General features: G+C 38.4%; 1 protein-coding gene across 1 annotated transcript in view; it reads left to right on the top strand.

The window, feature by feature from the left end:
- Positions 1 to 27,778, top strand: part of adck1 (aarF domain containing kinase 1) — a 202,791-nt gene that overhangs the window by 101,437 nt on the left and 73,576 nt on the right. The window contains exons 4-6 of the mRNA XM_063007546.1: positions 15,299 to 15,457; positions 17,152 to 17,310; positions 21,715 to 21,831. Coding sequence (XP_062863616.1) covers positions 15,299 to 15,457; positions 17,152 to 17,310; positions 21,715 to 21,831 — 435 coding nt within the window. The remainder of the gene's footprint in view (positions 1 to 15,298; positions 15,458 to 17,151; positions 17,311 to 21,714; positions 21,832 to 27,778) is intronic.

The raw sequence follows: 27,778 nt of genomic DNA, 5'->3' as shown, positions 1-27,778 counted from the left end.
GGGTTCGATCCCCAGGCGGGGCGGTCCGGGTCCTTTCAGTGCGGAATTTGCATGTTCTCCCCGTGTCTGTGTGGGTTTCTTTTGGGGCTCCCACAGTCCAAAGATGTGCAAGTGAGGTGAATTGGAGACACTAAATTGCTCTATAGATGAATGGGTGTGTGTGTGTGTGTGTGTGTGTCTGCCCTGCGATGGACTGGCACCCCGTCCAGGGTGTTACTGTGTGGGTCCGGTTTCCTTAGAATCACTGGTCACAATGCAGTGACATTTACATATTCACCATTTAGCAGACGCTTTCATCCAAAGTGACTTACAGTACTCTGACAGTATAGTGTCTATGCAATTGAGGGTTAAGGGCCTTGCTCAAGGGCCCAACAGTGGCAACCTGGTAGTGGTGGGGCTTAAACCCATGACCTTTCCATTACTAGTCTAATGCCTTAACTGCTAGGTTACAACTGCCCTTGTAACACACCAGAACAAGACACCAATCTGTCGCAGGGCCTCGAATGAAGTCTGCATGTAGACGCCCAGCCGACCGATAACACCCAGGAATCGAACCCCGGATCCCAGTGTTAGTGTGATAGCGCAATTTACCGCTGCGCCACCTGAGCGCCCACGTGGAAAAAGTGCTTATTTATTCTGAGTAGAAACACAGCGAGTTCTACACAAGTAAATTAAACCCAAGGCTTTAATATCGGGCCTGATTAATCTCATTTTCTCCACCATAAAATGCTTAATTAAGAAAAAAAAACAGCACAACAACAAATAAACGCAGTGAAAGAATATTATGTGGTGAACTGCCATTAAACATAATAATGATAAAGAAATTTTAACTAGAACAAAACTAGTATTTAATGATAATATCAAAGTGTAATGTGTTTAATGATCTGTAAAAATATCTAAAAAACAATAATGTAAGTTTTTTCCTAAATTTTGATGACCTGTAATCCTGCTGTGAACCTCTATTATTATTATTATTATTATTATTATTATTAATATTATTATTATTGTTTTGTTGTTGTTGTTGTTGTTGTTGTTATTATTGTTATTATTATTTTTATTATTATTGTTGTTATTATTATGTTATTATTGTTGTTGTTAATATTATTATTGTTATTATATTGTTATTATTATTGTTTTTTTTTTTTCTGCTCAGTCCAGTACTTTTTGCTCAGTCCAGTACTTTTTACTTAGTCTATTTCTCTTTGTTAGTCCAGTACTTTTTACTTAGTCCATTTCTCTTTGTTAGTCCAGTACTTTTTACTTAGTCCATTTCTCTCTGTTAGTCCAGTACTTTTTACTTAGTCCATTTCTCTCTGTTAGTCCAGTACTTTTTACTTAGTCCATTTCTCTTTGTTAGTCCAGTACTTTTTACTTAGTCCATTTCTCTTTGTTAGTCCAGTACTTTTTACTTAGTCTATTTCTCTTTGTTAGTCCAGTACTTTTTACTTAGTCCATTTCTCTTTGTTAGTCCAGTACTTTTTACTTAGTCCATTTCTCTCTGTTAGTCCAGTACTTTTTTGAAGAGTGAAAGGTTGTGGGTTTGAATCCTAGCTCTGCCCTGCAGCCACTGTTGGGCCCTTAAGCAAAGCCTCTAATGCTCTCAGCTTAAGGGGGGCCAAACAATGACTGCGCTCTGACCCAGCTTCTTATTATATTTTCTTTTTTATGCATTTTCTCCCCTTTTATGCATTTTCTTCCCCTTTTTAGCGCGTCCAGTTGCCCGATTGCATCATGCTTACTCTCCACCGATGCCGATCCCTGCTCTGATTGAGGAGATGGAAGCTAACCCACGCCCCCTCCGACACGAGTGCAGTGCAGCTCAGCGTTGTGTACGGAGAGACACACCCTGAGAGCACTCTTTTCTCATCTCTCATCAATCAGCCAGCAGAGGTCGTAATTGCACCAGTCATGAGAGAGAGACCCTATCTGGCTTAGCCCTGCCCATATCTGAACAACAGGCCAATCGTTGTTCATCTGGCTGCTCAGCCTTAGCCGGCAGGCAGAGCTGAGATTCGAAACGATGTATTTGAGATCCCAGCTCTGGTTCCAGCATGTGTTTTTACTGCTGCGCCACCTGAGTGGCCCATGACCCCAGCTTCTAAACAAGCTAAAATATGCAAAAAGCATCACTGTACTGTACACGTGTAAATATGACGTATAAAGACGCTTCATCCTCCCCAGATTATCATCATCACTCCAGCGGCAGGGTGCGTGTTAGGGCTGTGATTTGTGATGAGACAGTGGTTTTTTGAGGATACAGTGCCATCAATGTAAGATGCAGTGTTATAGTCTTATTTCAGGCCTACAGGAGGCAGGAACATCAGGACAAGGTTAAGCCACACAAATTGCTTTTCAAAGCGCCCGTGTGTGTTGAGCTGTCAGTGTGTGTTTGTGTGATGACCCTGACCCTGACCCTGACCCTGTGTTACATTCACAACACATCATTTCTGATTTCCACTGGAAGAACACTGATCATGCCTTAAATAATGCAACCATGAGGTCCATCGCTGGGAAATGATATTTCTAATTTAACATTTATTTATTTATTAATATTTTAACATCATGTTTTACTTCACTCTTACTCTATGGTTACAGTCATGACAGGACAGGTGGTTTCTGGTTACACAAGATTCATCAGTTCAAGTCTTCAGTGTCAAACATAGTCATGGACAATTTAGTATCTCCAGTTCACCTCACTTGCATGTTTTTGGATTGTGGGAGGAAACCGGAGCTCCCAGAGGACACCCACACAGACACAGGGAGAACCCGCAAACTCCACACAGAAAGGACCTTCTTGTTGTGAGGCGACAGTGCTACCCACCGAGCCACGTGCCGCCCTTCTATATATAAAAAAAGCAATGTTTTGTTTTTCTGTTCTAAAGCGCCTTGTCACACTTAATACCCGTCTCATCCTGGTCATCACCTGTTTCAGATCCTTCCATGAGGCTGGCGCTTCAGCCACATTTACATTTTTGGCATTTAGCAGACGTTTTTATCCAAAGCAACTTACAGTACTGTGACAGTATACAATCTAAGCAATTGAGGGTTAAGGGCCTTGCTCAAGGGCCCAACAGTGTCATCCTGGCAGTGTCGGGGTTTGAACCAGCAACCTTCTGATTACTGATCCAGTACCTTAACCACTAGGCTACAACTGCCTACATGAAGATCAGTACGACCAGGCTTCAGAGAAGCTTTAGCACATCACTCCGTCATGCTCATTAACAATTAAACACTACTGCATGCAGACGTATTACACCGAGCATTCATAACATTATGACCACCTTCTTAATATTGTGAACAGCCCTGCAACTGTGATGCTCTGTGTATTCTGACACCTTTCTATCAGAACCAGCATTAACTTCTTCAGCAGTTTGAGCTACAGTAGCTCGTCTGTTGGATTGGACCACACGGGCCAGCCTTCACTCTCCACGTGCATCAATGAGCCTTGGCCGGCCATGACCTTGCCGCCGGTTTACCACTGTTCCTTCCTTGGATCTTTTGATAGATACTGACCACTGCAGACCGGGAATACCTCACAAGAGCTGCAGTTTTGGAGATACTCTGACCCAGTCGTCTAGCCATCACAATTTGGCCCTCATCAAACTCGCTCAAATCCTCTCGCTTGCCCATTTTTCCTGCTTCTAACATCAACTTTGAGGATAAAATGTTCACTTGCTGCCTAATGTATCCCAGGCTAATCTGGTATGGCTAATATATTCTATACTGCACGTAAAAATAACTGTACCTTATAACCCATAATGTGAATTGCACATGCTAATGTTTACAGGTGTAAATGTGAGAACGAACCCGTAGAAAATGGAACTGAAGGTGTCACTTGTGTTTATCAATAAATGAGATAGACGCAAGTCACATGCCTCTTAGTTTACGCCACCTTACTGATTCCTGGGATTTGAGTTCTCACCTGCTCGATATAGACACAATAGCATCTGCAATTTCCTTCGGGATCAATAAAGTGTTATCTTATCTTATCATTACTTAGTTGTTTTCACAAATTGTTCTATATATATTGGCTATTATATCAAACGTCTTGTTGTTATTATTGAGGACAATTTTGTATCTCCAGTGGACAGTTGTAGCAGATTGACTAGTAAGCAGATTGTTGCTGGTTCAAACTCCACCACTGCCAGGTTGCCACTGTTGGGCCCTTGAGTAAGGCCCTTAACCCTCAATTGCTTAGACTGTATAATGTGTAGGGCAGGTGTAGTCTAGCGGTTAAGGTACTGGACTAGTAATCAGAAGGTCGCTGGTTCAAAAACCCCACCACTGCCAGGCTGCTGCTGTTGGGCCCTTGAGCAAGGCCCTTGACCCTCAATTGCTCAGACTGTGTAGTGTCAGAGTACTGTAAGTCACTTTGGATGAAGGAAATTAAAAGACCTTCGCTAAACCTTTATCTGATCATTCATTTTTGTTGATGACATAAGCAACAGGCTTGAACTGTTAATCTTAGTAAACTAGTATTTATGTAGTTGTTGGTATGTGTAACAAGGTTGCACTTTGCATGGCGTTTGTGTGTGTGTGTGTGTGCGCGTGTGTGCGCGTGTGCGTGTGCATGCGATGTGTAGATGCCCCGGGGAGCTATTAGTTCCTACTCAGTATTGACTGAAGAGCTCTCCAGGGAACTTCTTGATGTCAGACGATGAATGAAAGCTCCGTCAAACCCTGGGACCAGAGCTCCAGCCTGTAGCGCGCACACACACACACACACACACACACTTGTAGAATGCCAAGTGTACCACGCTGAAATGACTAACACTTCCTCTGAGAGAAGTCTTCAGCAACGCCGCAGGCAAATGATTGCTCAGAAGCAGTTGCGGTTGGTTATATTTCAGCAGCTCTGATACAGAAACCATCAGCTTAAAGAAGAAATGTGTTTTATTGAGCTCAGTCGTGTAGCTGCTCTACTGGCAGCACTTTCAGGATCTTTTATTAGGATGATTGTTTATTGCTGGTGATTATTGCACAATTAGCTGAATAGGTTTGGTCAGAGCCATGAACAGCAGCAGGTCCAGTCAGACCATGTGTCGTCCATTCTCCTGTACACCAACACCGTGGGACTCCTTTCACCAAGCATTTTCCAAGAAGCACTTTGGTCAGAGCTAATTGTGATCTCAGCATTACATGCAGCACTACATTAGATCAAGTTCATGCAGTGCATCAGAAAGTATTCACACCCCACAAGTATTTTTTTTGCACTTTATTGTGTTGTGGGTTTCATTTTGAATGGATAAACTGGTCATTTTACCCTTTAATCTACAATAAATCATCCAAATTAACAACATGATAAATTTTTTTTTTTTTAATTAAAATCTTGTATTTAAATCATTTATTTACTAACGTGGATCAAAAAGTTTCTGCACTCTTATATTTTGGTTGGAAGCGGTGAGGGCCAGAGGAGAGACTGAGAGACTGCATGAGAGAGCTTTTAGTCCAGATTTAGCTCCATCTGATTTCCACATTTTTGGATGCTCAAAGAAGCTTTAAGAGGAAGAAGATTTTTATGTGATGTTGATGTGAAAGCAGCGGTAAACCAAAAAATTTTTTTTGCTGATGGCATTTATTTTTAAAATTCTTAATAAATAAAGTAAAAAAAAAAAGTGTGGAAACTTTTTGAAGATCCCTCGTACTTTGTAGCTGCTCCTTTGGCAGCAGTTATGAGCTTTGCGAGCTCTGGTTTCCTTTCACAGTCCAAATACCTGCAAGTGACGTGAATTGAAGATACAAAATTGAACTTGACCTGAGGAATCGTGGGTAACCTGTAACTAATAGAACCAAAGTGTAAAACATCAACCTAAATCCTAATAAATAATAATAATAATAATAATAATAATAATGAATAGATAATAAAATAATAATAATAATAATGACTAAATAATAATAATAATAATAATAATGAATAAATAATAATAATAAAAACAATAATAATAATAATAATGAATAACTAATAATAATAATATAATAGCAATAATAATAATAATTAAAACAATAAGAGCTGCTTCAGTATGTTCAATAAGAGAAGCTTCAGTATGTTCAGAATTCTGCAGCAAGAGTTCTCACACATACAAGCTCTTGGCAACACATCACTCCTATACTAAAAGATCTGCACTGGCTTCCAGTCCAATATCGCATAAACTACAAAATACTCCTCTTAGTATTCAAGTCCCTGCATGGTCTGGCTCCTGACTATCTCTCTGTTCTGCTGACCAGATACTGTCCTTCACGCTCGCTCCGGTCTGCTGATGCCAGCTTGCTCTCTGTACCTCCTGTCAAGCTGCGCATGTACGGTGAAAGAGCGTTTAGTGTTGTTGGCCCAAAGTTATGGAACACCATCCCCCTTTATCTCCGCTCATGTTCCTCCTTGACAATTTTTAAGAAGCAATTAAAAACTTATCTCTTTAGAACTGCTTTCCATAATTCTTAGTTTTATTGAATACTTGTTTTTAATTTGTTTTATTCTCAGTTATATATATATATATTTGCAGTAGTACTATTTACTTTCTTATGTTTTATTACTCGTTTTATACCTTTTCTGTTGTTCTCTTTTAATTTCTTTGATGTGTAAAGTGTCCTTGTGTATCCTGAAAGGCGCTTATAAATAAAATTCTATTATTATTATTATTATTAATAATAATAATAATGAATAAATAATAATAATAATATAATAGCAATAATAATAATAATAATAATGAATAAATAAATAAATAATAATAAAATAATAATAATAATAATGAATAATAATAAAAATGATAATAATAATGAATAAATAATAGTAAAATAATAATAATAAAACATTAATAAGAATAATAATTATAGTAACAATAATAATAATAATAATAATAATGAATAAATAATAAAAAAGATAATAATAATGAATAAATAATAATAAAATAATAATAATTATAGTAAAAATATAATAATAATAATAATAATAATGAATAAATAATAATAATGAATAAATAAATAATAGTAAAATAATAATAATAATAGTAATAATAATAATAAAATAATAATAATTATAATTATAGTAACAATAATAATAATAGTAATAATAATAATGAATACATAATAAAAATTGTAATAATGAATAAATAAAAATTTTAATAATAATGAATAAGTAATACTAAAATAATAATAATACTGTAATATTAATAATAATAAGAAGAAGAATAATTATAATTATAATGAATAAATAATTTTTTTTTAATAATAATGAATAAATAATCTTAAAATAATAATAATAGTAATTTAATCATAATAATAATATAATAATAATAATAATTATTATTATTATGGTAATAATAATAATAATAATAATAATATAATCCCAAATACATTTACATTTTTGGCATTTAGCAGATGCTTTTATCCAAAGCGACTTACAGTACTGTGACAGTATACAGTCTTAGCAACTGAGTGTTAAGGGCCTTGCTTAAGGGCCCAACAGTGGCAACCTGGCAGTGGTGGGGTTTGAACCATCAACCTTCCAATTACTAATCCAGTATCTTAACCGCTAGAGTACAATCTCCACATTAAGTAGGCTTGGGGTCTTTGCAGCCCACTGAAGTTCTAGGTGTGTAGTCATGATGGAACAGGAAATAGCCCTCCCCAAAACTGTTAGCCATATAGCATAGAATAAAGATTTATACTAACAGTAGCATGTAGCAGTTTTTCCACTGCAGGTGGTCAGAGGTTACACAGCGTTATCAGGTGGTCACAGACACTATCTCATCTGGGTCCAGTCAGCTGTGGCTTTAGATAAGCCCGTGCATGAAACAGATACAATTCAGAATATCTGTCATTTATATTGAGGACAGACTGAGTCATCGGTGCACACAAAACGACCCGAGAAAGGAGGACAGGACATCAAGATTGTGCGGAGAGACTATAAAAGACGACTGTTCCTGTACGAGTCCGACCTGACCCGCACAGTACGCTGGCACAGGCGACCGCAGAGAAACACAACCACCATTATTCCTCTCTCTGTAGGATGAACATATTGCAGATGACGCCGAACCAGGGCTTCTCTAATGACTACAGCTCTCCAGGGATTCCTTCTTAACCCCCCTGCTGTCTAATTGCTTCCATTACCCCGTCCCACAGGGGTAGGGGCTCGTATTCAGAACGGAGAAGAGACTCCGTGTGGGGCAGCACTGCTGTTCCGCCGCTCTCTTTAAACGCTGCGTGTTACACATTAGTTATTGTAACATATGGCCTGACTTAAGCATTTTTTTTTTTATTAATTAGCATTCTGTGCTTGCGTATTAGTTCAGTCTATTAGGAATAATATGAAGCAGTGTGTGAATAGTGTGCAAGTGTGAGACGCTGAAGAGGGAATCTGCAAGGGGTCAATACACATTTCAGCAGCACTTAACAGCAGTGTGTTACGCTATATGATGAAAAATATCTTGACACCCAACTAGGGCTGCCACTAACGACTATTTTTCTATCGATTAATCTATAGACTATTTTATTGATTAATCGATCGATTATCGATTAAAACATTTTTATTCTGAATCTCATTTATGCTACTTTTATTTTAACAACAAAGTGTACGGCATAATAATATGGCACAAAACTAAATGTAAACAGGATTTATGTCCATATTATAAAATTCTCAAGTGCTCCATATTAAACAAGGTGCAGCACGTGTTTATGGCGTTCTGTACACAAAGCAAAGTGCTTAAACTTATAGCAGAAATAAAATAGTTAAAAGTGGGCACGTCTAATTAAGTCCAACGTAGAGTAACAACAGAATGAGCCCAGATTCTAACCTACACATTCACTCAAAACTTACTTCACATTCTAAGCCATGTAAACACAGTGGTAAGTGTTTCACATGAGAAGCTTTTTGTGCTTTGATCGCCGCAGCAACTGCAAAAATCACGAGCCCAATGCAGCAAAGTGCGCGGCGCGTGTGAATGCTACTTAACCGAACTCACTAAGAAATACGGTATTCCAAGATCTCCGCGATTAAGAAGCTTAATAAAACAAGACGTGCAACATGGCGCTAGTGCTGCTGAGGTATACCATCAGTGTACAAACCACGTTTTTGTTTTGTGCCAGTTTTAATTATTCCCAAACTTTAGATGATTTGGGTCTTGGAAAACGTTTAGCTTTTCTTTGAAAGCTCTACAATCGGCCTCTGACTGCTGCAGACGGCATTTTTTAAGACTGTGCTCTAAGAATGTCGCCAACCAGTGACTGGACTAAATACGACTTAGGTCATGCACACAGCAAGTAGTGCTGAGGGAATCATATGAACGCTTATATGAATGGAAGCACTGTAGAAATTAAATAGGATCATTTATAAACATAGTTTTAAAAACGATGCATCGAAATTTTTAGCGTCGACGTCATACCAATCGCGGCAGCCCTACACCCAACCTGATTATTGTGTTTAAGTGTTTGCCACACCTGTTGCTAACAGGTATGGCCCTCCTAAATTCACAGACCTCGTTTTACAAAAATCACAGATTTCTCAGATTTTTTAAGAAAAGCAGTCATTAAATTACACCCATAAACTAAATGATACAATAAATAGAAGCTACAATAAACAGCACACTGACCTTAACGGTTGAATGTAAACCTAGAACATTCTGCGACTGTGCGAAGCTTCGTGTTCTGTCACAAATACGAAAATATTCGTCCATGTTTTGACCAAACGTCCACAGAATTGGTTGGTTACCCGAGTTGTGTTTTTAGCTGCTTCACACTTCGGCATCTTGAACTACGCGATTGCTAACTGAATTGCCGTAGGATTACTAGACGCCTCAAAATGCAGATTAACCAGTGAACGCTACGTGAATGAAAAATGAAAAAAAAAAAAATACATGGGGAACAGCTCCGGGAACATTAGGTAGGGCCTTACTAACAGGTTTATAAACCTAATTATATAAAATAAATGATGCTAGGTCTTTGGGTCTTTGTAACAGGGTGAGATACACCTTGCTACTGAAGCGTGAGATGAAGCTACACAACTTCAAGAATGGCAAAAAGAAAAAACCCGCAGCCAGTCCGCAGCCTGCAGTGGGGAAAGTGGATAGAACATGGATAGTGCAGGCTGCTCCGACCATCTGTGACAACCCAGTTCTCCCAGAAAAAGGATAAACAGGGAACTTTTAGAACCAGCTGGTTCAGTTATGCACTAGTGGAACCCCTAGCCCACCAATTAGTGCACCCCTTACATAACCGGGATTTACTCTGGGGCAAAATGCTATAACACCAGGGTGATTTTCCAAAAAGCTAAATGATGCTGGCATTACACGCCAGCAGAAAACTAAACTGGACCAAACAGCACAACACCACGGTTTTGAAGAAAATCCCATTTGCCAGACAGAGAAGCTGAGAAACTGAAAGTTTAGACAATAGCAACAAATTAAAGCCATGCTAAAGCTGAAGTTGTCATGATTGCAGCCTCTCTGTGCTCCTAGAGCTCCTGAGCTCCCAGAACATGTGGAGTTTGTTTATGTGCCACACCCTTCTTTCCGGGAGCACACTCAGTCCTGAGCCAACGCCCATTTTATGATTGGTTCCCCTCTGCTAATTAGCCCCAGCTGTCCCTCATCTAGGGGTATTTAAGAGGGGAGCTGGGGAACAGTTTTTGGAGACTATTTTGATGTGATTCTGCTATCTGTTTGGTTTTTTCTTCTGAACTCTGTTCTGGTTTGCTCCTTGCTCCTTGCTCCTTGCTCCTTGCTCCTTGCTCCTTGCTCCTTGCTCCTTGCTCCTTGCTCTCCGATTTGATTAGCTTGGCCTATGTCTTGTCCGTTTGATCCTTTCTGTTAACTCTGTTTAGCCCTGTTAGCCTTGTTTAGCTCTGTTTGTTCCTGTTTGCCATCATTTGTCAGGTTTGTTTCTTGTCTTAGTCCTGTTTTAGTCTAGTTCCTGTTTAGCATTGTTCATGTGTGTTTAGTTTAGCTTAGAGTTAGCATTATTCTTGTATGTTTGGATGAAATTAGCATTTAGCTTTGTGTTTGTGTTTAGCATTTGTTAGCATTAGCAGTTAGCATTTAGCAGTTAGCATTTAGCTTAGTTCCTCTGTGTTTAGCTTTAGCAGTCTTAGCATTGTTTGTGTGTCTTGTGTTTAAACCTTTCTTGTGTAATCTTGTCTCTTTGTTATTATTAAATATATTGTGTTAACATCTCGGCGTGTGTGTCCGCCCCTCGTCTGTCATAGCCCATAAAGCGTTACAAAATTCCATCACCCAGCAGTGAGAATGTAAAGCAGGCCACGTTCACCCTCGCTGCGCCGGGAGGGTGACCTCCTCAGGACGTGTGCTTTATCTCCACTCACCAGAGGAGCACTTAATGAGGCTGACGGGTTACTCATTATGGCACAGTTGACCTGCGCCCACTCAACCATCGACACTGAAATATGACATTTGCTAAATCGGTAACGCCTTGGTGTCTTTCCTATAATAACCAATTTATTTAGTGGAAAAACTGTAAACAGTGAAATAATACCATGTTGATAGAAAAGACACAGAGACCTGTAAAAAGACCTGATCCAAGTCAGTAAGGAGGAATCATAAAGCCCACGCTAAATGCCAAAAATGTAAATGTAGTTTCCTCAGGAACCATCAGATTCCAGCTTGCTAAACAATGCTGGGCTTGTTTTCTCGCCTGGTAAAGAGGTCGAGTCCTTCTGTTCCGCTGGGCTGCCTTGTCTGTTCAGATAGATGGCCTACAGCATCATGGGTATTGTAAGAGGTGATTAGTGGAGTGGTGGCGCTCAGCCCTGTGATTGATAAGTTCGTCTCTCTTTCCCTCTCAGATTTAAGAGCACTGGTGGTCATGAATGTTGATCCCCAGTCTGTTGGATGAACGCAGGAGAGGAGGAGACCGGAATAGATTTCTCAGTGAACTTTGTGCCCCCGTCATCCATATTTTGTCTTTTACTTTTGGTCTTTTCTGAGTGGTTTGTTTACCCAGTGGAAATAAGACACATAATAAATTAAGTCACTTGACCTTCATTAAATATTGTGCACACTTATTTAAAGGTGGGCAGTGTTTGGTGACCGGCCATGGTGCTTGTTTTGTAAATAACTAGCCACCTTTTTTAAAACCCTATTTTCAGAAAGGTTTGGACATTTAAAATGTAAATAGATAGGTAAAGCAGCTCTGTGACAGTAGTCTGCCACTGAACACACTTCTCTGTTTCAGTATAGTTGTGTACAGTGGGTGATTTTAATCGTCTATAATGAAAAGCACTTTGCACAGAGTCCTTTTCTCTGTCACAGTTGCTAGTGATTTCAACTCCATTCCGACCACCACTCCGGCTCTCCTGACCAGTTTGTCCGACTGTGTTGCATCCCTCCTACTAATGCTGCCTCCCCAGCATACCACAGCATAGAAGAGAATGCTAGCGACCACAGACTGTTAAAACATCTGCAGGAGTTTCTTACATATGTCGAAGGACCCCAGCCTTCTCAGTAAATACAGCTGTATATTGTCTGTGCTTTCTGACCAGTCCAGAATTTGAAGCCTGCAACACAAAAAAGTTGGGACATTGTTATGTTTACTCCTGTGTTCCATAAGCCTTCTTATTATTGAGACCTTTTAATGGTTTGGGAACTGAGGGCGTTAATTGTTAACGTTTAATCTTTTTTTTTTTTATTCTTGCTTAACGCGGCTTCAGCTGCTCCACAGTCCGTGGTCACTGTTGTCTGATTTTCCTCTTTATGATGCACAATACATTTTCAATAGGAGACAGATCTGGACTGCAGACAGGCCAGTCAAGCACATACACTCATAGAATTTTGTTGCACATAGAATGAGGCCTGGCATTTACTTGTTGAAATAATCATGGACTTCTTGGGAAAGGGCATCACCTTGATGGCAACATGTGTTACTTTAAAACTGATATATACACCTTTGCATCAGTAGATCCTTAACTTACATGCGAGTCCCCCATGCCGCAGGATGCATATTAGTACCATAAGAGATGTTGACTTCCGCTGCTCGGGACCCTAATCACATTAGAGGAGGGTATATTTTCTTCACACTTCTTCTGGTCCCGTCTTATTCACCCACAATTTCGGTGCATTCGCACATGAGGCCAGCCTTGCGCACGGAGTTATGCACTGATCACCGCTGTCCTTCACTTCTGTACAGGCGCCTCGGGCTACTAACCAGAGTCCTTACATAGTGTTGAATACCCTGGTCTTTTCCCATCCAGTAGACTGGAGGTCATTTTTTTCTGCTGCAGGCACTGCCAATTGTGCCTGCTAGAGGGCGCCCAGCCGCCCGGTAGCAGAGCTGAGATTTGAACTCAGAATCCCAGCACTGGTGTTTGGGCGGAATATCCTGCTGTGCCAAACAAGCTGAACTGTGGACTCATCTGACGAAACACATTTCCACTGTGTTCGTGACCCAGAGAACTCGGTGGTATTTCTGCACTGAGTTGATGTACGACTTTCTCTTTGTGTAATAGTTTCCGGTTGCATTTCTTGATGCAGAGATGGACTGTGTTAAGTGACAACAGTTTTGTGAAGAACTCCTGAGGCTATGTGGCTATATTTATCACAGAAGCATAATGGTTTCTCATACAATGTTGTCAAAAGGCTTGAAGGTAGAATAGAATAGAATGCCTTTGTCATATATACAGGTGTACAGTACAACGAAATTCTTTCTTTGCGTATTGCAGGTTGTTTTGGAAGCTGGGGTCAGGCATTGTACGGAGCCCCTGGAACAGAGAGGGTTAAGGGCCTTGCTCAAGGGTCCAACACTGAGAGAATGGTAGAGCCGGGATTTGAACGGGATTATGTATGGTAGATGCTGGTTGCATTGAGAAATGTTCTTTCTGGAAGGATTGACTCCTGACTCTGGAACACAAAACAGATTTGCATCTGAAGAATTGATGCACTGTGATTAACACAATTTGACACTAAATAAATAAGAAAAACTCTACAAAATTTGAAACCAGCAAGCCATGATGTTCAACTATTAAAGAAAAAAAAACATTGTTTTAAGTTCTGTGGTCATTTTAATGGTGAACTGATGTAAAATGCAGCTGCTGGTGATTTATTATGGGGTTACTTTGCTTTTTGTACGTCTTGGCGGTCGCAGTAATGAAGCATTGTTTTCACACTGATGTAAATGTCTTCTGCTTTTTGTTACAATCCATTCACAAAGTTTTGCAAACAGGACAAAACCTTTGTGATTTTCACCCAGTCAGCCAGTGGCTCGGAAAATGTCTATTGACAGTCCAATAAAAGAAGATTTAAAGACTGCTTTAGTGTAGTGTAGAGGTTGTTTATTAAAGCCCTGCAGGGGAAGTTGGAGAGAAGAAAATGTAAAGTGTCTGGGCTGAATTTTACTGTTTCTGCATTGTGTAACAATAAAGAACAGCTGAACAAAAGATGTGTGGCACATTGGTGCAGTGTGTAGTGCTGGTTCAACTGGTTGGTTCTCCCTGTGTCTTTGTGGGTTTCATCAGGGTACTCTAGTTTCCTCTCACAAGTCCAAACACATGCAGTCAGGCCAGCTACTAGAAATTGTGCGTGTGTGTGTGTGTGTGCATGCGCGCCCTGTGATGGACTGGCGACCTGTCCGGGGTTTTTCCTGCATTTTGCCCAATGAATCAGACCCACCTTGACTCTGACCAGGATAAAGCGGTGGTAAACAAGACAGTAAATTAACAAAAGCTATTTTAGCTCTTTATTTATGCAGTTTCACATGTAAGTTCCTGTTTGATTATTTATGAACAGCATGTCAGATATCTTTTATCTTTTATACTGGTCAGAGTCACAGTGGGACCGGTTTCCCTTTGGTGAAATCCAGTAACACACTCTGGACTGGGCGCCAATCCAACATGGGGCCTCTCTCATCCCTTGCAGAAATAGCCAATCAAGTATGCATTAAGATGTCTGGCCGGCCGATAACACTGAGGATTCGAACCCTTTCAGTGCTTTCAGTGGTTGTGGACTAGCAAAATTTACAGCTGGGCCACCTAAGTGCCCATCTTCTCAATTCAATAACCAAAAATATCTCTCACCAAATAAAGGCTGATAGTTACACCGATTAGCCATAACATTAAAACCACCTCCCTGTTTCTACACTCACTGTCCATTTTATCAGCTCCACTTACCATACAGGAGCACTTTGTAGTTCTACAATTACTGACTGTAGTCCATCTGTTTCTCTACATGCTTTATTTTATAGCTGATAGTAATGTGTGTGATTGAAACACCTGAACAACACATTGAATGTGGTGTCCACTTGCTCCTAGCACTGTGGTGGTTCCAAGCTTATCATTATGTTTTTTTTATATGTCTAACAGCTGGATCAGTTGTTCATCAGTTTTGAGGAGAAGCCCCATGGTGCAGCGTCTCTCGCTCAGGTCCACAAGGCGATTCTGGCGGATGGCACCACGGTGGCAGTGAAGGTGCAGCATCCCAAGGTGCAGGCTCAGAGCTCCAAGGACATCATGGTGATGGAGGTAAGTGCAGAGTGACCTGGTAATTCACACATTTCGTCACTGTCATACACACTCACACAGCGTTCCAGGAGCTCGGCCTTCTTCTCCTCCCATTAGTATTTAAGTAATGGAACCCATCACTCAACTCTGGGTCTCACGCATGTTGTTGCAAACGACAGTGTAACCATGCACGTCCGGTATCGTCCATTACTCTAAATATGTGATGATTTTATTTATTCCCTTCTGTCTTTAAAGTAATAATCAGATGCTAAAAAGATTCTGAAAATTTAGTCGGTCAGCTCAGACATGGCTGGTGTTTGACTGGTGTTTGACTGGTGTTTGACTGGTGTTTGACTGGTGTGACTTTCTTAGTGCACTGAAGCTACAAGGGTGATATAGCTCACAAAAAAGCTGATTATTTATTATAGAAATACATTATACACTTACATAAAATGTGTTTCATAATACTACTAATGTTAATAATAATAATAATAATAATAATAATAATTAACAGTAATAATAATAATAATAATAAATTTTAATAATAATAATAATAAATTTTAATAATAATAATAAGAAGAATAACAAGAAAAATAATATAAGTAATAATAATGATAATAACAGTACTGATAATAATAATCATAATAATAATCATCATAATAATCACAAAAACAACAATAATAATTATTATAATAATAATTGTTGTTATTTTTGTTATAATAATAATAATAATGTTAATATTAATAATAATAATAATAATTCTAATATTAATAATAATAATTATACTACTACTACAACTACTACTACTATTAATAATAATAATAATAATAACTACAATAATAATAATAAATTTAATTGTAATAACTATAATAATAATAATAATAACATTACTTCTACTACTACTACTACTAATAATAATAATAATAATAACTAATAACTAATAACAAATAATATGAGTAATGATGATAATAACAGTACTGATAATAATAATGATAATAATAATAATAATAATGATATTGATATTGGTAATGATGATGCTCTATTTAGTATATAATTATGATGATTGATGAGTGATAACGGTAGTGATGATTATTGTTATTATTACTTTTTTAGTGTGTAAACAGGGGTAAAGCTATTAGGAAGTTGAAGTGATTCGAGTTTTAATACTTTATTATTTCACTAACAGCACCACCATTCCATGTTACAGACTATAGCTGGTTAAACACTTAAATGTTCATGTTTTTGAAAGTTGCTAATAAGTTTTTAGCCCTTAATTAAAATTCACTGTTGAACGATGCTGATACTGAAAGCTTCGTACATAAATGTTAAATAAATATTTATCTTGCATTAAGTCTGACTAGAACAGCTGTAAATAATGTGCAGTGTTCACTTGCTCTGTGTTCATTAAGGGTTTGTACTTGCACTTGCTTCTAGAACATTATACACCAAAATGATTTTTCTTTAAAGAAAATAATTTACCACCTTTTAACTAATCAAATTTAAGAAAATCAGTGGTGATGCAGTAAAACATTCACATAAACATCAAGCGTTTTAGTGACACGACTTTATCTGTTTACTGTAGAAGTGATTGTACTAATGAGAAAAATCAAATCCAAATCCAAGGTGCAGTTTTCTTAAATACTGGCATAGTGCGATCGAATCAATGTGTGTATATATGAACAGATCTGTGTGTGTGTGTGTGTGTGTGTGTGTAGTTCCTCCTGCAGGTGGTTAATTGGCTTTTTCCTGACTTTGCGTTCATGTGGCTGGTGGAGGAGGCAAAGAGGAACATGCCTCTCGAGCTCGACTTCCTGAATGAGGGACGAAACGCTGAGAAAGTTGCAGATATGCTCAAGCAATTCAACTTCCTGAAGGTCTGAATAACACACACACACACACACACACACACAGAGCGAGAGAGAGAGAGAGAGAGAACGCATACTTATATTTTACTGAAAACCAACTAATAATCCCACTAAGGATTTTAAGGCCAAAATCTATGTTTACTTGATGTGGCACTTTCACAACATTGGCATTAAACCATAAAGAGGCACCAGAGTTTAATAGTGTGTGGATGCTATAAATAAAATGTATGGTAACAAAATATGGTGTTATCATACACCAGCAGAAAACCAGACCAAGCCCGGCGTCACGGTTTCAAGAGAAAAAACAGGTTGCCACTAAGTAGCCAGCAAATCTGTGAGAAAGAAACCGTGATAAACAGAAACACGTCCACCTGGATTGAATTAACACTCAACGAGTCAGAGGCGAATGTCAGTTAGGAGGAACTGACACATCAATCATCTGTGCCTCCATAATTGCCATAAAAGCCATAATTGGCAAGGCAGAAGGACATGATTCAGTAACAGGGCCACGACGCAGATCTTCATGGCAGCTCGACTTGTTACAGAGAGATTCTGGATTGAGGAGTGATTTCAGATTCTTGTACTAATTTGTTATTATAGATGATGATGATGAAGAGATCTAAACGTTTTTTTTGTTAAAACAGTCAATAATTTTTATTAGTGTTGGAAAACACATAATTTATCTTTTAAACTTGGTTCATTTGTTATTTATAGTTCACGACCAGATATTACATGCTGTTAAAGGATAGTTGCCTGTGTCCCAGTTTTTTTGTAACACTAATAATAAAAATATTAATAATAGTAGCAGTAGTAGTAGTAGTAATAAAATAATAATAATAATAATAGTTTACTGAGTTCACTCCACTCCACAGGCTCTACGATCTTCTAACCAGCTGCTCTTAGCTATTCCACGCTCTCAAATGAGGTTCAAGGGTGACAGGGCCTTTTCTGTAGCTGCCCCAAGACTCTGGAATAGTCTTCCACTTTTCATAAAGGAGCCCCACACAATAGATGCATTTAAGTTAAATTTAAAAAGTCATTTGTTTTCTTTGGTATTTGAGTCCATTTGTGGTTTTATTTGATTTATATGTTTATATGTCGGTGCGTATGTATATTATTTTGTATGTATGTTAATGATTTGTTAAATGTTGCATAGTTGAGTGGTATTTATTCCTGATTTTAATGTATAGCACTTTGGTTGACACAAGTTGTCATATGTGCTATAGAAATAAAGGTGACTTGACTTAATAATAATAATAATAATAATAATAATAATAATAATAGTAATAGTAATAATAATAGTAATAATAATTAGTAAAAATAATAGTAATAATAATAATAATAATGAGTAAAATAATAATAACACTAATACTAATAATAATAATTAGTAATAATAATAATAATAATAATGTAGGTGGATGGAATGTTTTTATTTGTCATATATACAGATAAGTGAGTACAGTACAATTAAATTCTTCTTCTGTATATCCCAGCTTGTTTGGAAGTCAGGGTCAGAACGCAGGGTCAGCTATAACTCCCCTAAAGCCAAGTGTTAAGGGCCTTGCTTAAGGGCCCAAGAGTAGCTGCATGGCAGAACCGGATTTGAACCCACAACCTGATTGTTGGTAAGGTTTTTAATTTAATGAGTTTTTTTGTGCCTGAAATGTAAACTGTAGCACATTTAATTGGACTGTAGGGCAGCCTGACTTTCTGAAAGTGTTGTTAGAGGTCTTGTAAAGCGGCTTCATTATTCATTTATAGTTTCGGTACGACTGAATAAAAAAATCAATAGTGTTTTGTGTAATCCACCCCTGTGGACGTCCTCTCTTCCTGACTCATTGCCCTTGCTTACAGTTGTCGTAACCCGAGATTTAACAGATTCAAGCTTTTCAATTAGTTTTTTTTTCTTTTCCCCTCCTCACATCTTTATTTCTCTGCTGGTGTATTTATTCTTGTGTCACAGGAAACTGATCACCTCATCACCTGATATCTTAGGGCGACTCTGTGTGGTTTATTGGGTGGATGTTAAGTCTTTGTAGCAGTAAATTTTTTGCTATTTGCTAGTTTTAACGTAAGCTTTTGGTTTTTTTTTCTTAGCAAAACTGCATTACAGAAACACAGAAACACAAATTTGTCCAGAATTAACACCATTTTTAAGCTAAACAATTATAAGAACTGCCAACAGCATAAACACAGTCTTTTTTCTTCTAATAAATAATAAATCTTCTTGGATGTCTATAAAGAAGGGGAGTAAACATACACCTGTAACTAGTGTGGCTATAACACAGTCACTATAACAGTTTATAAGCCCTTATATGTTTTTTATTTCTGTGGTGCTGGTTTAGCTGAGATTCTTTTAGTCACAGCGAGTCTGGCAGGTTTATTGAAGGCTACGATAACACTCCATAATTTGGTACAAAATTTAGAAATTATATTTTGGTTTTCGGTTGTTTTATGATCAGCCATAACATTAAAACCACCTCATTGTTTCTACACTCACTGTACATTTTATCAGCTCCACTTACCATATAGAAGCACTTTGTAGTTCTACAATTACTGACTGTAGTCCATCTGTTTCTCTACATGCTTTGTTAGCCCCCTTTCATGCTGTTCTTCAATGGTCAGGACCCCCACAGGACAATCACAGAGCAGGTATTATTTAGGTGGTGGATCATTCTCAGCACTGCAGTGACACTGACATGGTGGTGGTGTGTTAGTGTGTGTTGTGCTGGTATGAGTGGATCAGACACAGACAGTGGATTGGTCAGTGCAGACTGTTGATTAGTCAGTTGGTTAGTACAGACAGTGGATTGGTCAGTGCAGACTGTTTGTCTGCAGGAAGGTTAAAGTTTTGGCTGATCAGTACATTTGCTTCTTTTTCTTTTACTTGCTTTAATTGGTCTTTTGACTTCAATTTCTGTGTTAAGGATTCAGTACTGATTAGCATAAGCTAATACACAGAAAAACAATTATTTATACTCCTATAAAAACTACATAAGCAACATAAGCAAATGACATTGCCAGGGCGCTCATTTGCAATCATGTATTTTCAATAAAAGCAGTTATTCAAATCATTAAAATGTTATTTATTCGACCCAGAGCATCTGTATTTCATCATATATCTTTTTTAATGGTAGAAGGTTTAGTATTTTCATTATTTTACAAAATAAATCTAACATGTGGCACAGCTGGTAGAACAGGTGCCAAGCAGCAACATACTGTAGATCTTGAGGACCTGCTTTTGATAAACCTGTCTGATTCTCCATCTGTAAGGAGTGTTGATTGTTCTTCAGTACTCCAGTTCACTTCCTTTCTTTAAAGACAAACCCATATGTTGATTGGCTGCTTTACGTTGCCAATAAGTGTGAGTCAGTAAAAAGTATCTGGTGTGTTTCTGCTTTGTACTCAATACATTTAACTGTGTAATGTTTATATTGTGGAACTGCTTAATGTTTTAAGATTCACTGCATTCACAAACACTGCAAATACAGAGTTTTTGCTTTATAAACAAAAACTGCTCAGTACAAAGCAGAAAGTGCCCACAACTGACCAGTTAGGGCAGTGGTGTAACTAGGAGCTCATGGACCCCAGTGCAAAAAAAATAAAATAATTGGGACCCCCTCAACAAATTTCATATATATACAAAGATATTGTCGTGTTTTTACTTCCGTTGTTGCTGCACTTTACCGCTAGCATTAGCCACTTGCTACTATAGAGGGTCGGCTCACCTAGCCGTTGCGAGAGGTGCTCGTCCGGCGGGGATGCTACGGGTCTTTTGCTGCGTGCGGTGGTGGAGGTGTGGGAATAAAGGCACACGACAAGGTAGAGTTCACTTTAACTGTTTAGTCAAGACTTTAATGAGCATTACAATACTTTAGACTGCCCAGCTCCAGCACCCGAACTACCTACTGGGTTCAATGCTGGGGCCGTACGGCGAGTCTCATATACAAAACTAACTAACTGCAGAACGTCATATAACCCGGGTGCTGCCTTCTGACTGGCTGAGCTAAATGTCACTCACATATCGTCGCTATAATATTGTAATATAATAATAATGACCTGGCGAGTGCAGCCAATGGGGGGCAGTGCGGTGGGGGGTTGAGTTCATGTCGTGGAGGGCCCTGCCCCATTTTAAGCTTTCAAATGGTACTTTATTTACCAGCAAAGGATATGCTGATGATGTACAACTTACAGATGTTAATTCTTGTTCAAAAACGTACAATCAGCTTCAGAACTTGGGCAAGGCCCTTAATACCCTTGGCTCCAGAGCAGCTCTGACCCCAGCTTTTAAACAAGCTGTAATATGCAGAAAAAGCTTTTTTTGTACTGTACACGTGTATATATGACAAATAAAGACATTCTATCTGCTCTAGATCATCATGAGTTAATTTGGACTGTGTTGTTTTGTTTTAGGTTCCCAAGATTCATTGGAATCTCTCAACTAAGCGCATTTTGATCATGGACTTTGTTGACGGTGGGCAGGTGAACGACTGCGAGTACATAAGGAAACACGACATAGACGTCAACCAGGTAAGTGAGCTTCGCTTATCCGGATGAAAGCCTCCGGCTCTTGTATTAACATTTCTAATAACCTTGTACCGTTTATTAGCTGTTTGTGTCCCGCTGTGCCACGTCAGTGTTCATTTCAGTGTACAAGTGCTCTTGTTATTAATAATTAATTACTCGTGTTTTGTTTGAAACAGAGTGAAACACTGAAGGCCTGTTTGTGCTATGAATGGTTGTGCAGGGTAATGTGACTAGTGACTATGGGGGTCTAACAATACTGTGTGAAACCTTTTTTTTGTCAACAAAACAGCACTGAGTCGTTTCCTGTAATGAATCCTTCAGAACATTACACAATCTAGAGCTAGAATCCAAGGGTCGCTCTCAATCCAAAGTCTCTCCAGACTCTCCAGGCTTTTACACCCTCTCTTGTTGTCTCAGATTTTAATAGTGTTTAGGACAGGTGGCGGCTTTGACCATGTCTTGATTTTAAAGGTGTTATTTTGTGCTATTGAACCATATTATATTGATTTAGTTTGGAATGTTTTGAATCATTGTACTTCAGATCAAACTTGGCCTTGTTTTAGATTCATAGCAGAGGCAGCCAGATTTTTATTATCTTTTGGTACTTTATGGAGTCTCCAAACATCACTGATTTTCCACAGTACATAACAGTGGCTATTAAGTTCTTTTTACTACAATTGTGTTTATTTTTACTTGACTCATTTTGAGTGTTTGTTACATTCAGGTACACAAGATGGTCAGGACTCTCCCAGGATCACCACAGAGCAGGTATTATTTAGGTGGTGGATCATTCTCAGCACTGCAGTGACACTGACATGGTGGTGGTGTGTTAGTGTGTGTTGTGCTGGTATGAGTGGATCAGACACACAGCAGCGCTGCTGGAGTTTTTAAATACTGTGTCCACTCACTGTCCACTCTATTAGACACTCCTACCTAGTTGGTCCACCTTGTAGATGTAAAGTCAGAGACGATTGCTCATCTATTGCTGCTGTTTGAGTTGATCATCTTCTAAACCTTCATCAGTGATCACAGGACGCTGCCCACGGGGCGCTGTTGGCTGGATATATTTTTGGTTGGTGGACTATTCTCAGTCCAGCGGTGACAGTGAGGTGTTTAAAAACTCCATCAGCGCTGCTGTGTCTGATCCACTGATACCAGCACAACCCACACTAACACACCACCACCATGTCAGTGTCACTGCAGTGCTGAGAATGATCCACCACCTAAATAATACCTGCTCTGTGGTGGTCCTGTGGGGGTCCTGACCATTGAAGAACAGCATGAAAGGGGGGTAACAAAGCATGCAGAGAAACAGATGGACTACAGTCAGTAATTGTAGAACTACAAAGTGCTTCTATATGGTAAGTGGAGCTGATAAAATGGACAGTGTAGAAACAATGAGGTGGTTTTAATGTTATGGCTGATCGGTTTGTGTATATAAATTGACAAATGTGCACGTGCACTGTGCATGTGTAAACCTTTAGCAAATCTGGATGATTGTTTATAACTCAATATCTTTAATTATTACAATGTAATCGTTTTACCGCATACTTCTCAATGGTCTCTATCTTGTACTTTTTTATGTGTTTTTTACTTACACTGACGTGGGAGGAGGATATTTTGCAGTTTTTTATGACAGGTTTTCATTGATAGATATAATCTGTTTCACTCTGCTGCTTTTCGCTGGTGTGAGGACTCAACCTGAGAGCGAGTGTTGGTTTGATTACCTACTTTAGTGGAGGTGAACTCCACTATCTGTTATTTATTACAGCCTGTCAAAATAATGCTCGACATCTCAGTATTTTTATTTCTGCATGTATGTCAGGGTGGGAGTGTATCCTGACAGGAAATACTGGGGTAGGTGTGTAGGCTGCAGGTATAGGGAGAAAAAAAATGCATGTAAATATAAAATACAGTGCAAATACAGTAAAAGTGAATATTACAAATCATATAATTTATCAAGTCCAAATTACATATGATTTAATAACAATATCAGACCCTCTTTAGAATGATGTAGTTACTAGATATTAATTAACAACTAATATTTGTGTAATAAAACATACAGTTTTTTTTTTATTGTTGGATGCCTGCACTGAGGTTTGTTCAGCATGTTCTGTGGCATATTTTATTTCTTTTTTTTGCAGTATAGAGTCACACCTGCCCACAAACTACATCGTTATTCTTTCGAGCACCTCCGCTGACCGCTCCACACTGAGAGAAATTGAAGAAGTGAGTCAGAGACAAAGAAAAATGAACTGAGATAGATAAAGCCGCGAGAGAGACCGAGCAACCTCCGATAGCCAGGCCGGAAGTGCTCAGGATTAATAAATAGAATCACCTGCTTTGTTCGGGTTTCGCTTGGTGGTTATATTTCGCCGGCCGTGTTTTGTCTCCCTGAATTAATATGCACGATGCCGGGCTGTTTAAACAGCAACCTTTCCTTATCGTCGAGCGCACAGGCATCAGCGAGCGTGACAGACAGGTAAATATGGAGCCAGTCTGGCCTCATGAGCCACTGAGCCGTGCTAAAAAGCCAACGCACATCTATAAACGCTGGCCGGCAAGCCGAGTGCCTGACCACGTTGTGCATTTATCATAGTTTTCTCTCCGTCGCTTCTTCCCACACTTTATTTTGCGCACCTTCTCACAGTAAACGCACCCAAAGTGACACAATTTTATAGAGACAATCTCAATAACATTAGAAGTTCTGTCATAAACATTTTCATTATCAATTTTTAAGGGTCACTGGGGTAATAAAAGTCAGTACTTTGACTACATTTGCATGAATGCACGTGTTTGGCAATTGTTAGATTTATTTAAGAAATCAGATCATTGAAAAGCTCCTGGTCTGTGTGATTCAGTCTGTAGTCAGATCATGTTTTAGCATCTCAACTAAGGTTTTGCTCATCTTTGTTTCCTAATTGTTACACAGATGTGTTTTATTGACAATGGGAAAGGCAATAAATTACATGGATGTGACTTCACGTACGGTTTAAGTTCAGTTAAGTGAGGGATGTCGGACGTGCAAGTGAGGTGAACTGGAGATACAAAATTGTCCATGACTGTGTTTGACATTAAAAACTTGAACTGAGGAATCTTGTGTAACCAACAGTGGCAACCTGGCAGTGGTGGGGCTTGAACCAGTGACCTTTTGATTACTAGTCCAGTTCCTTAACCACTAGGCTACAACTGCCCTAAATGTTAGTCTACAACTCAGGCCACCACTTTAAAAGCATCCCGGAGTCTCCACCCTGGGTTTGGTCATTTGACTTGCTGCTTTTTCCACTACCTTCTTTTCTAGTGTTCTTTTGCTGTGATTGCTGGGAACTCATTCATAAATGATAGACACTTTGTGGTTTCTGTATATGCCTCAGGCATCCTTCAGTTTTTAGTTTTCCTATGTGTGATGTGGCAGATTTCTGGGTTTTTAGCCATTGCTGATTTTTTGAGTTTCCTCGTCTTTTCCTCTGGTGAGCATTCTGCTTTTTACTCTTGGTGGACTGAGTAGCTGGCAGAGTTGGACCTTAATGACAAGTCTATAATTTTTTCCTGGTCCACATCTGGCGATCATGTTGTGTGGAGTGCAGCCTGACTTTTCTTTTCTCAATTCTATCATTTGGTGTTGGAGCTTTGGTTTTGGTTTGGTTTTGCTTTCGCTCCTGGTTAAGTCTCCTGAAATTGGGATCTTCATCTATTATCTGGTGCAGGGTCTATTAGAGGTGCAGGGTCACATCTGACACCTCTGAGGAATGAGGCTCTTATCACCCTAGTTTGTGTATGTACATTATATGGCCAAAAGTATGTGTACATAGGGCTGTGCGATATGACAAAAAAACTAATATCTTGATTTGCTTTTGAGGAGTGGCGATATGCGATGTGATATAATGTAAACTTAAAGTACACTGGCAGACCACTGCTCGTATTTTAGCTTATTTGGTTTACAAGTTATCTTAAAAACACAAAACACAGTAGTTCTGATCAATTCTGACTAATTACAGTGTTTATATTTTGTATTATTTTAAGGCTGTATTTGTATTCATATTGACAATATTTATATCAAACAAACCAACAGAATCTCACATTACTGCTGTCCATATTACTTCAAATAAATTAGCATAAAAAAAATCCCGAAAAAGTTCAATATTTGATAATGCTTTGCTATCATTGCAAAATAAAAGTGCACGTTAAACAACAGCACCGCGACCCAGATCAACCACACAGCAGCACAAAATCATAACCGCTGCTTACCTGAGCTTCTCTTCTTCAAATTGTGAATCAAATTTATTTCCATGTGTTGTTCCATTAGGGATAAAATTGCCTTGTTTTTCTTCTTGAAGGCCATCTTATATGTTTCCAGAATACTTCCAGAATATATTAATACATTTCCAGCACTGTGTTTATCCTCCTATAAAGTAAGTAAGCTGAAGCCAATCAAGAGAGAAATTGAAATTCCGCCCAAAATTCGGAATTCGGAAGCTCTGATTGGTTTATACAGCTGCTTTTCAAGGCTTGAACCACAAATGAATCTCTTTCACAAATGAACTGATTCATTTGTGTGAGCAAAACGAATGAATCTTTACCATAGATAAGAGCACGGCTCCATGATTCGATTCCAATGAATAATTTGTTTGAAAAGAGTCGTTTCTGACTCTTTACTCAGTTATTCAGTTTGCATGTGTGCGCGTGCATAAGTGAAGGACCCGGGGAACGATAATTAGATCTTTCAATTTTTTGAAACGTACTTCCTCTCATCCTGTTCTTTGGATAAGCATTACATGAGGTACTTTATATCATTTTGTATGATTAAGCTTTTTAAGTAGGTTTAGCAGAAGTGAATATGGCATTAGCAAATCAGTCACATGGTGTTTCAATAGAGAAACGTTCTGTGCTGGACAGGCAGAATAGGAAGCAGCATCTGCTCAAAGATTTTTTTAAACCTCAAACTGATTAATAAAGCAGAGTGATTATAACATGTGCTTTTAAATGAGCGGTGAACACACTTATGCCAAATTCCAAATGGAACACTATATTTCAAACTATTTGTGTCATAACTGTGTTATAACCATGGTATAAATAGGCCAAGTGTTTTTGGTAACACTAATTTATTAAAAAATCAATTTATTGCAATTATTCATTTATAAATACTAAGATGAAACTTAATGAGATGGAATTACGCATCTCATATTATGCATCTCATATGGAATCTATTTATCTGTGGTAAATAAAGCAGAGTGACTATAACATGTGTTTTAAATGAGTGGTGAGCACACTTATTCCAAATGTTAAATGAAACACTATATTTTAAACTCTTTGTGTCAATAGACTGTCATAACAGTGTAATAACCGTGTTATAAATGTACCAAGTGTTTTTGGCAGCACTAATCCATTAGAAATCAATGAATTGCATTTATAAATACTAAGAAACTTAATATGAGATGGAATTATGCATCCCATATTATGCATCTAATATTATGCATCTCATAATATGCATCTCATATGGAATGTATTTATCTGTGGTAAATAAAGCAGAGTGATTATAACATGTGTATAACATGAGTGGTGAGCACACTTACTCCAAATGCTAAATGGAACACTATATTTTAAACTCTGTGTCATTAGACTGTCATGACAGTGTTATAACCGTGTTATAAATGTGCCAAGTGTTCTTGGCAGCACTAATCCATTATAAATCAAGTTATTTTGCATTTACGCATTTATAAATACTAAGATAAAACTTAATATAAGATGAAATTATGCAGAATTTGTTTACTACTTGGACAGTTGTTCATATTAAAGCTGTTGTTGGTGTGAATGTTTCCACTTGATGCTGTTGCTTTACTTAAATAGACGTTCGGCTAATGACCTGTTTGGCTAATGCTGTTTCACATAATAATTTATTGCACTGTAAAACATTTCAAGTTGGTTAAACTCAGAAACGAAAGTTCACCTG

This window comes from Trichomycterus rosablanca, chromosome 13, assembly GCF_030014385.1.
Source record: "Trichomycterus rosablanca isolate fTriRos1 chromosome 13, fTriRos1.hap1, whole genome shotgun sequence".
NCBI lineage: Eukaryota > Metazoa > Chordata > Actinopteri > Siluriformes > Trichomycteridae > Trichomycterus > Trichomycterus rosablanca.
The sequence above is the reverse complement of the archived record's forward strand: the minus strand, read 5'-3'. Positions and strand labels throughout refer to the sequence as shown.